The sequence below is a fragment of the Schistocerca piceifrons genome, chromosome 3 (genome assembly GCF_021461385.2).
Source record: "Schistocerca piceifrons isolate TAMUIC-IGC-003096 chromosome 3, iqSchPice1.1, whole genome shotgun sequence".
Taxonomy (NCBI): Eukaryota; Metazoa; Arthropoda; class Insecta; order Orthoptera; family Acrididae; genus Schistocerca; species Schistocerca piceifrons.
In genome coordinates, this window is record NC_060140.1 from 415719971 (window position 1) to 415732095 (window position 12125).

Sequence of the window (12125 nt, forward strand, 5' to 3'; positions counted from 1 at the left end):
GTCACTGCAAATGTAATGCCAACTGGTATGCGCAATGTAAACTCAGCAAGTTCACGGCTCTGTTCTTTCATCAATCATATTTGTAAATTTACTACTTTGAAAAATATAGAACTTTGATTACCGTATTAATATTATTATTATTATGATTTTGTTCACTTGGAACATTTATTATGTACCCTAAAAAATTCACTCTGTAGGCCAACATACCTTTATACCGTTCCGTTACCTTTGATACCTTTTACACTACCTGTTGGGTTTTGTCTTAGGATCTTCGGTCAACATTGAACAGTTCTGATCTTTCACCAGCACAAGTGGCTGACATTGCCAAAGGTTCATCCTTCGTTGCTGGTGGCAGACTGGAATAGAATCTGCAGGCAAAAGATTATAGGTTCGTAGCATGCCAGTATATTGAGAACTTTTCCCTGATAATCAACACGGTTGTTCTCACCTTGTTACCTGCAATTAGTCATTTGCTATAGCATGGGAATCCAGGATCCATTTACCTTGAAGCTTCCTCCTTTCCTGTTAAAACTATTTGTGAACAAGAAATGCTAAAGGTAAAATGAGCCTGGATTCTCTTGCTGCAGTGAATGACTAAAGCAGATTTAAGAGAAGAACCACAGCTGTAAAGAGCAATGAAAAAGTCTCAAAACATTGAAGTGACAACACGTTCAATTTACATTGGCTGAAGATCCTGAGGTGAAAGTCAACAGGCAATATATCAATAAATTGCCACGAAAAACTCAGTTTTGCATATTTAATTGTGAAGCCTGTATTTCAGTGATGACTGCATTCTTCATCATTTAAGAATCTGGAGACAAAACTCGTTTTAACAAATTTGCAGGTAAAATTTTATTTGCTGGCAGTATTACATAGTAATATAAAGATAATATGCATTCTAACATGATGATGAATTTAGATGGAAGCTCTACACAGAATAAACCCATATGTAAGAAATAATAAAATTCATCAAAATATGAAAGAATTGTTACAGGAAAATAAATCTTGTATTTCAGCACTTCTGGCGATTGCTGCTGCCGGACTGTTTGCTCTGCAAACAGACCGCAAAGACAGCTTCAGGGTCACCAGGGGGGAGTCATTTTACATACAGGTCTGTATTATTTCTTTTGACTTCTGTACTTATGCATGAATGTATAAATCAGTACAACCTGCTCTAATTCTTTATTATTGGGTGAGTGAATAAATTTGATGCACTTTGCCACAAGTTTAACAAATTAAAACAGAGACATCACTATTTACAACAGTCTTGACAACTCTGGGGTACCTTTTTGGTTCTGCAACTGAAAAAATTACACAGTTTTGAGGTGAAGACTTTGTTGATCCATGTTCAGAGCGCATTGTCATCAAAAAAGGAAGTTCCTTGAAGGTTGTTCAATACAGAACAGGAAAGGTGAAAATCTGAGTTTGTAAGATCAGGTGAATAAGGTGGGTGCAGAATGACTTCCCAATCCAACTCCTGTATAGTATTTTTTGTCAGTTTAACAGAATGTGGGTGGTCATTATCATGGGGTAGTATCACTTCACAAAGTCTTTCTGGTCATTGTTCTTGAATTGCATCTGCAAGATGTCTCAGTTCTTGACAATAAATGTCAGCAGTGATGGCTACATGCTGAACATTTATAAGGTGGTCAGCTTTTCCTCTCCCTTAAAATTTTATTGTGCTGTCTGTTAGTCATTTAATTTCACTGAATTAAGTGATCAAAAATTTTAGCTGCAGTGTTGTGCACCCCTTAATGTGGAGTAATAAATGTCATTTTTCGCTTCTGGGATTGTAATTATGTACATCATTGTGCCTTTTGAACTGCAGTGGGTTATTTACAACAAATGTCATGATGGAATAAAGATACTGTGTAGCAATATTCAGAATGCACAGCTCCTGGAACAGATGTACACAAGATGATAATGGATGAGCTCCATGTATTGTTCTTAGATCTCATTTTTGAGCAATGAAGGTTTATTTTCTTAAAGCTGAGTTATTCCAAAACAATGTTCCATACGATGTTATTGAATGAGAATATGTAAAATATGTTAACTCACTAATTTGTCTATTCCCAAACAAAAGTTGTCTTAGGAGTTCCAAAATATCCTTTTCCCGGTTTAATTTATTATTAATATGGACATGTAAAAATTTTGAAGTTTCAACTCTGTTTATTATTTTGTCACTGTTTGTTACATTTATCACTGGTGTGGTACCTCTAGATGTGCTGAATTGAGTATGTTCTGTTTTTAAAAAATTAGAGGGAGCTCATTTTTTAAAAAAATTAGAGGGAGATCATTCACAGAGAACTATTCAGTGTTTATCACTTCTTCTGTTGCTCTACATATGCATTGATTGATTACAGTATTAATTTCACCTAAAAAATTAGCTTCTTCTGCTTGTTGTAGGCTATATTAGACAGATCATTTACGTATATACAGGGCCAGTTTAAGGCCCAAGGAACACAAGCCATCATTTGGGATGTCAAACTGAAAGGGACACCACAGTCACCACATTTGCACAATTTCTCTAAATGATGTAACACAATTGGTAGCAGGGGTAACAGGGGTCACCAAGTGCAAGATTTGTATACAGTCAGTATCACAAGTAGCAGCAAAAACTGATACAGTAAAAGTGTACGAGGGAAAAGGTGGGTGGGAAAGGGATGCCAGATGATGAGTCACTTGTGGAGAAAACAGGTGCTACATATATGAGAAACAATCGTGGGCCTAAGACTGAGCCTTAGAGAACACGTACGTGATTCCCCCTCCCAATCGGAGAAATCACCCCTGATTACATTAGTTGAATTACTAAGTACAACTTGCTGCATTCTTTTGGTTCAATATGACATTAACCATTGGTTGGCTATATCATCAGTCCCATAAAATCTCAATTAATATAATGCAACATTGTGGTTCAAATGCCTTAGATAGGTCACAGAAAATACCAACTGGTGTTATTTTATTGTCTATTGCTTGTAAAATCTGTTGACTGAATGTGTAAGTGGCACTCTCAGCATAGCAACTCTTCTGAAATCGAAACTGTGTTTTACTGAGTATAATATTGTAGCTCAGGTGGGACACTGTTCTAGAATACATCACCTTCTCAAAAACTATGGAAAATGATGTCAGGAGTGGAACAGGTCAATAGTTATTGACATCTCTCCCATCACCTTTCTTGTAGTGGTGTTTAACAATGGCATATTTCAACATCTCTGGAAAAATGCCTTGAGTAAGTGTTGCATTACATATTGCAGATGCGACTGGGCTTTAGTACTCTATTGGAAACAGAGTACTAAATCCTTATGAGCTTTCATTTTTCAGGGTATATATTATTTTATTAATATCAAAGGGAGAAGTTTCTGATACATTCATATGATTGAATTTTATGAGAGCTGCTTTTTCAACATACTGCTGTGCTTTTTCTCTTGAATATTTTTTTCCCTGTATTTGCCTCTATATTTAAGAAATGATTTTTAAAAACATTTGTTATCTATGACTCTTCATTTATTGACTTTCATTTAAGTTAATAGTGATGTTATTGTGTTCGTTGGCTGGTAGTCCTGTCTATCATTTCCTTATATTCCATACAGCTTTAAGGGGACTGGTCTGTGAATACCAGGGGAAACCTGAAAAAAATTGTCAGTTTTCTAAACAGCGTAACTCAAAGAATAAGATTTGTAAGCCCATATAATGCTTACCATCTTTTAAGACATCTTTTGGGAACATTTTTACATATGAACCACAGCTTTCACTCTCACACTTTCTTTTTAATTGTATTATTTTGTTGCAAGTGAAATAAACCATGATGATTATTTATCTACATCACAGGTACACATTACTCAAAATACAAACAATGTAGAAGGTTTATTTTTTTCCTGTAAGTTCTTCACACTATTATCTTTAAAGCAGACTACAGAAAAGATGGTGCTGTCATAGATGGCAGTAAAAAAAATCTTAAGTACGATTATCAAAAATTTTGTAAATGAATTCAGGGTTTTTCTTCAAAGAAGCATTTTATTTTCAAAGTTAAGTCATAAATATAATCTACTTCTAAGTTAAGCATGTTTTAAGACAGCATACAAATTTTCAGCTCTCTGACTTTAATATGTTTTAGCCAAAGTATACCAGAACATGAAAAAATTTAACTTCCAGGAAATTCATATTAAAGTTAAAAAATTAACACTTGCTTTTTCTATTAAATTTGGATGGCACTAATGCATCCCAGGTCCATATTCATCTTGTTCCCTGTGTTGTTATTTCTCCATTCTCTTATTCACACTTCTTCTTCTTATTCTTGCTTCTTAGGTGGCTTCCAACACTGATTTTTCTGCTTTGAAGAGTCTCCCTTGATCAGTGGCTATTAGAGCTCTATGCATATTTAGTCCACCAGGCACTCCCATCATTTCCATGACATTAAGTCTCAACACTGCACCTTGACTGAAACATAGCACAGTGTCTAGCACACCTATTTTCAAAGTATTTAGTCATACTAGAATAGTTTTTGGTATCTGTTCCCATAAACAATTGTAGAAACTTTCATTTCGATTTTGATCTCTGCCATGTAAACATTTCTCTAATAATCTTGTGTCACTGAGATCCCTATATTCAGGTTTTATAACTTCCATTATAGCAAATGGCAGAGAATGTTTATGGTTGTAGGCCTCACCTTGAGTAACAACCCTCTGTTAGCCACACCATGAATCACTGCCCGTTGGGTGGAGGGCATGACATGGGTTGTCATCTGTGGAGGATTTAGGTAGACTATACTGTCTTTTTCATTCCCTCGAGGTCATTTTTATTATGTCTTATGGCTTTTCCGTAATAATCTTTCAACCTGTCTATTTCTTCATCTGTAAGCTGACCATGTCCACTAATGTACTTACCATCAGCTAATTTCTTTCCCTTCAGATTCCTCTTCAAGTTCTTCAATCTTGTATCTAACCTTTGCTGGACATGTCCAACACATTCCATTTTTTCAATTTTTTGTGTCAGCATAAGGTCTGGATTCCAAACTTTTTGGTACCCTTTTGAGTTTCCATCTCCTAGGTAAGATGTATACATCATACCATATTTCTCCACTGAACTGTGACATACCTTCACAACTCCTACTGATTCCATCCCTTCACTATTATCACTTAAATTAATGAAACATTTATGACTTTCAGTTCCAGTAGTACAGCCATAACAGTACTTGGTAATGGATTTCACTTAAGTGACTTTACCATTGTCCAAGGAGGTAGCTGTCACTACATCATTTAAACCATGGCCTCTTCATTGCCAGGATGCAGCCAGTGCTGTAGACATACATGTATTGCTGTCATTCATGTCTACACTTTTCTGAACAGCATTGTTCATACTATCACTTGCTACTTCTTCTAAAGTCTGTAGAATAATTTTATTGTCCTGTCAAATCTTGTAGGGGGAGGTAAGTTCGTAAGAGCACAGAAAATTTGTGCACTTCTGTAACCTTTGCCTATACACCTCATTGCATAAGCATGTTTAATATTTGTGTTATACACTCTCTGTTTAGTTATGCCACAAGTATAACCACATTCATTTAAATCATAAAAAATTGCAAACAATTCTTAATTTTGATGCATGGCCTCTTCTAGCATGTATCTCCTCAACTACCATCACGTCTATTGCCACATTCCTTACACTGCAAAGCTTTATTCATTAGTTCAGATATAACACAACTTGGATCAGTAGTTGTTGTCTCTATAGTACAAGCATTAATACTATCAAGCTGATTGTCCCAATATTTCAGTTTTAACTTCGAAGCACTTGGAGTAGTTGCAGCTGATTCAACTGTTGTATCATGTTGTATTTTGGTATTAGCAGAGTTAATCTGTTTGGTGAACAGATTTCCATAAAACTGTTTAACACAAAACTTCTTAATTTTTCCCATTGCTTTCAAGTGGAATAAGAAACTCATGCACACAATAACAAACTCATGCACACAATTACTTCATTGTAAACAAAATATTCAGGCCAATATAACAGCAAACAATAACTAAACTCTCTGTATCTGAAAGATAAGCAACTGTAAAGCTTTTGTAGGTTAGCCAATTTAAGGAACTAAAAAGTCACAAAAACGAAACAAATGAGAGCAAAGCTTTATTTTTTAAAGAGCTGACTGTGTGCCATGGGGACGTTGTGGTGCATGCAGCCACTTTTAAATTCCTATAATTTTGGTACTTTCTGTACTCCATTTTTTCCTGGAAGTAAACTTTTTCTCATTCAGAAAACTACAGATTTTTTTAAGATGCAAATTAAAAGATCATTTTTTGACAGTTATTCACATACAACTCCCCCTAAGTCTGTTTTTGGAATTATTGATATCTGACATAATGTGCATGTTCTTTGATTTTTTAATAACTTTCCTTAGTAATTTTGAGTAGTTTTTGTAGTGAGCAAATATTGTAGGATATATACTTGTTCTTACTAACTGATACAATTTCCTTTTTCTTTTACAAGAAACATTAATCTCTCGAGTAGTCCATGGTCTTGTACATGGCTGTTTAATGCTCTTTCTTATTAGCTATGTAGAAAGCTATCTTTGGATAGTGATATGAATTTATCTTGGAAGAGATTACATTTTATGTCAATATTTTTTTCATTATAAATGACATTCCAGAACATCTCTTTTAAATTATTCTTAAAAGCATTTGTTATGGAGTCATTAATTATTCTAAGTGATTTCCACCGGGGAGTATCTACTGCAAGGTGCATCATAATCAGAGTGAGCATTTGCTACTGGGTCTATAGTTATTTCCTTGCTTTGAGTTTCATCAAAGAAAATATTATCATTTAGAATCCTAATGCCTTTATCTGCCTGTGCTAGGAAGTTAATTACTGAGATTTAGTTTTAGGATCCATATAAGGTTTCCAGATAACTTTTCCTGTCATAATCCTTTAGAAAATCTACACTGGAATCACCACAGACTATCAACTGCTTGCTGCTGTCTGACGGATAGCTTGGTAAGGAATCCAAACATCACATAAACAGTTCAAATTTACAGTTACAATGAAAAGTAAATGGCTTTTTTTTCAGTATTAGTTCAAGAGCACATACTTCTATGAGCTAGTTACTGTGAAATCTACTTATCTCGATGTTCTTAAACTTGTGTTTTGTCTTTAATAGATATAACAATGGAAGAAATTTCTTTAAGTAGTGAAGTACATCCCAATGTTTTGAATAAAATGCTGTTGATAACTGAGATGTTTTTTGTTTTGTTGCAGATTGTTACAATCGTGCTAGACTTCGCCCTGTTTGTGCTAGCTCTGTATGATATGATCTTCACACGAAGAGCTGGAGGTGACCCAACAATGACTAATCAGGATCCTAGAGGGGACGCTGCCACTACTTTTAACAACCCAGGCTTCCGTGAAAGTCGAAATAGGGCACCAATTTCAATGACAGATGCAAGTGGAAAACCATATTCTCAGTCACCACCAATTGCCAGTAATGGTAGTGTGCAATCAGTGACCACAACTTCATCCAATGGTTCCACCATAGGTTCGGGACCAAGGAGCCCACTGAGGTCAAGTCTGAAGAAGCCAAGGCCCAAACAAGATGGAATGGGAATTCAAAATCCAGGGTTTAGTGGACACTCACCAACATTTTCAAGAAATGGAAGTGTTAAAAAGACAGTCCGCATCCAAACACATAGCACGGCAGTGTGAGTTAATCAATATTATGCAAAAAAGCATTTACACACAATAAGGAAAACTGTCGCTGAAGACACTAATGTGCTTAGCAAGATGTGTTACACTTTTGAGACATCTTAACTGATTTTGAACAAATGTGATGACTTAACAGTGATAGACGTGAAATGATTGTAATGACAAAGTTAAATTTTCTGTACTCTAAGCAAAGTTTTTGCATGTTAAAATCCACATAAATTGTTTCAGTATTAGCACATTTCCCATTCTATGTGTGACATTGGTCTAGGAGTAAAAAGACATTTTATTTTTGTCAGTGTTTTTACATTTCTGTAAAACTGTAACATGCTGAATACGTTAAATTGTTTTCTTCATGCCAAGCTTATCTTTTCATGATTATACATACAAATATTTTCTAATTTAACTATTCCAGAAAAATATTGTAGCATATATATGAGACGCATTTGTTCAGTGTATTGTTTCCATTCAGTTATATTTGTAGCCCTTAAATAAATAAAAGTTCAGATAAAATATTACTAAAAAGGAAACTGTAAGAAGTGGCAGTTCTGAGTAAATGTTAGGGGCTGATATTAGCTCCTGGAGGATAAAAATCATCCGTTCATTATGTTTAAAAGCAAAAGGCTCATGTGTGAGAAAATGTTGTGGAGCATTATTTTAGTACTTGTGGTCTTATCATAATCAACTGATAATTTCTGTAATACTAACACTTGTAACAAAAATGAACTTTTTTTTTGGCACACCATATTATTTCTCGGTGCTGGAAATTTTCATTTTGTTCCTTCCCAACATTATTGAGTAAAAAATTTAATACAGCATAAATGGAAAGTCTTCCTGTAAAAGAAGCTTTCCTTCTATAAAGTAACTGTTCACTACATTTGATAAGGCATAACATAAAATATATATCAGTTATCTGTGTTCTGGCAGAACAAATACAATAACAACAGTCAAAAGAATGAAGAGGACAGTATCTTCACCACTGTATTTAGCATGCTACTTATCCTCTGTGAGGTATCGATAAGCATGTGTATGTCTTTTCTATCAGATTGAAAGAATTCAGAGAAACCATTCCCAAAAGACTGAATCTGAATTCTTTCACACAGCCATTTTCTCTCATTGTGTGAAGTCCATATAACTTATGTTCCAAAGACATTAAATGTATTTGCTTTTTAATATCAGCATTAGTAAGAACAAAACTGGAGTCAGTGACTTTATGTAGCTGAATGGGGATCTTAAAATATTACTATTTTATTGCTTTGTAAAATATTTTAAAATTTGAGGAGTTGTGGTGTATGCAAATGTATTATAATGTATATATAACTTCAATAAATCCGTCCATGTTATCTGCTTCTAAGTTTATTTTATATTGATTTATAGGCAAACAGAACTTCTACTGACATAAATTCAGTGGTAGTTGTTTGTTGTTATGCTGCTTCTGTAGTCAAAAAACATTATTCTCATTAACTGATATGCAATACATATTTTTACAGCTTTCATCTGGATTCAGTACTGCCTTCCTTTATTTTTAATGTTTTTTTTCATGCCCCTTATGTCATATGGTCTAAAGGTGTCCTTAACACTTGTATGTATTCTACTTAAAATGTATTTGTCTCCTTGAATGACACCCATAAGAACAATTAATCAAAAAACTCATTTGCGTGTCAGAAAAGCAGCTTTAGTGGCAAATGCAGTATACTACCAATTCTGTGACTGTGTAAAGTGTACAATAAAACTGCTACAGTGTTTTTTGATCAGATGAGTGCTATGTTGTATGGTACACTACATCACCTCTGATTGATATTCACTACAGTGTTCAAAGAACCCATTCCCAAAAGACTGAATCAAAGTTATTTCACACAGCCATGTTCTCCTGTTGTGTGACATTCTTTTTATTTTTATTTTTTCTAAAAGAAAGTGGATTTATTTACTCTGGTGAGAGTTTCTTGTGTTCTGGCAATGCAAATGATGAACTCACTTTCTTTACCAGTGTACGTGCTGCAAACTATTACACAATACCTCAATCATGTGGTGCTCACATCTAATGACACAGGCTGATGCTGATCAATCACAACCACTGGTTCTCCACATTCATTACAGTCCTATACCCGAAGATGACTTACAGCAGCATTTGTTTTATTACACAGTATCTCCCCTTCTAAATGAATGATTTCATAACTGGGGAAGGCTTTAAACCATTGATGGACTACACAAACTCCTTTTCCCTTGATCTCTTAATTCAAATTCTGTATCTCCTCTTCAGTAAAACCTTGCAGTTGAAAATGCCACAGAACAGCTTGATTACTGTTAATAACAGAAGCTAGCTTGACTCTTTTTGGTTTATGCACTATTGTTGTTTCACTTTAGGAACACACTTGTAATCTGATACTTTCCCAAAATTCTCTGTGGGTTCAGATTGGCTAGCATAAATACCACCTGATCTGAGCCCCTAGAGAATTATAGGAAAGCATCAGATGTTTCACATTAAGATAAAACTGAGTGTGCCTAATGAACCTTTATTCTGTCTTGAAGACAACCATGTAGCACACAAGGATGTTGCCACTGTGATTTATATTTATATTTCTCTCTATGAAATTCTTGAATAAACATACACAGGCCTAGTCACCTTTAAGTTTATCTGAATATTCACTACCATTAGTATTCATTAGCTCTTTGACCATTTCTCATTGTGGGGAAGCCCGGATGATGTGGTACACAAGTTGTGAATAATTTTGATTTTATAATTCATAAAATCCTCAACTGTTGCAAGGACATTTAGAAATCTGCTAGCTTCCCATACTTGCAGTACCCACTTCTCTGTCATGAAAGGTATGCCCTATTTAGTTGTTTTCTGGTATTTATCTGAACTCACAGAATGTGCAACCAGATGAGTGGCACTGTCCTCATCTATTTGTAAAACCCCCATGAAGTCCACAAGCTTCAAAACTTTTTTCTTTGTTTCATCATAAAACCTATTGCACTTTAGAAGTCCTCTAATTCCCTCAGTATAGGTGGTAGAATGGCCTCCGTACTGAAATTCCTTCTTGGAGGCATGCCATAATGCAACATAGTGCAGCTATCAGACTTTTTTTTTATTCTGGAAAGGCAAAAACATCTTTTTTCACTGACATCAGCTTCGTATGAGTTTCTGAGATCCATTTTCGATGTAGATTTCTCAACACAGTGCTTCTATCAATGTTAAAAACTATTACAAAGACATAAATACTTTGTAATGCATGGCTGGTTGTACTTCATTATCCTGGGATCTACAGAACATCTGTCCATGCAATGGATTATTTCTACATTGAGAATGAGCCAGTTTCAGTATTAAGTGTTTCTGGGTGATATCTTTCATGCCAATATTTTTTTAAAAAATTAGGTATGAATTTTACATTAAACATATTAGTAAAAAATCTTATGTGCTATTTCTGGTAACTATTATTTATTACACTCAACACATTTCACAATGTGAATTCATTCTTTGCACATCATGATGCATAAAAATTACATCATGAAAGACTTATATTAAACATATTTATGTTAGCCAACATGAGGGCAGGTGAAATACTATGAAGGTTAATGATTCTGTGTCAAAGTATCATCTATGTGCTGCACATCTGATAATTCACAGTCTGACTAGATCACTGTTTATATGTAGAAATATACCACTACTTTCATAATTAGTGTTCAGAATTTAACAAGCAATTCTTATACTATGATCATTACTGCACAATACTATACATTTGCAAAGATGTCAGTAGATGTGGCTCAAACCACAGATGATTCTCAATATGCAAGATCATACTGTAGAAGTAAACAGAATATACCTTCTCTTGTTTTATATTGTTTGTGTAAAGATGCAGTATATTATGTTACTTGTTATGTCTATTTTAAACTTATATTTACATAATTTTGAATGTATGTTCTGTTTAAGTTATCATATTTTATTTGAAGTTGTATATTTCTATGTGTTAAAATGTGGAAACATATTGCTGTTGTATGGTGTTTCATGGTCTGACTAATCAAGGACTTGCAAGTATTTATTCAATAAAAATATATGGCAATTGCCATATTTTCCAAATTTGATGTATCACATAGTTACATCTGAACAATAAAACTATGTGATAATGAAAAAACTATTTTGATGTCTGATTTATCACATTTTAATGTGCCAATAATTGCTAAGGTCTATGTACAATATGTTGAAAGCATAACTTTACCCACAGCTGAATAAAGTGTCATTTTTATGAAATTTCTATAAAAACTCTGTGTACACAATACCTTCATAATATGATCTTGCCATTGTATGGTAGGCTCCTAGATTACTGTCACAGATATAAAAAGTGTACAGACGGTACTGCTTGCTGCAAAAATATCATTGAAAGGCAAAATAATATATAGTGCAAAGAATAAAAGCAAAGTAGTGTGAGATATCATAAAACAAG

At 34.3% G+C, this 12125-nt stretch overlaps 1 protein-coding gene across 1 annotated transcript in view; it reads left to right on the top strand.

Moving 5' to 3' along the window:
* Positions 1–11819, top strand: part of LOC124788703 — a 366395-nt gene extending 354576 nt beyond the window's left edge. Inside the window, exons 5-6 of the mRNA XM_047255982.1 lie at positions 1017–1111; positions 7243–11819. Of these exons, the coding sequence (XP_047111938.1) occupies positions 1017–1111; positions 7243–7686 (539 nt within the window). The 3' untranslated portion in view covers positions 7687–11819. The remainder of the gene's footprint in view (positions 1–1016; positions 1112–7242) is intronic.
* Positions 11820–12125: the final 306 nt, after the last annotated feature.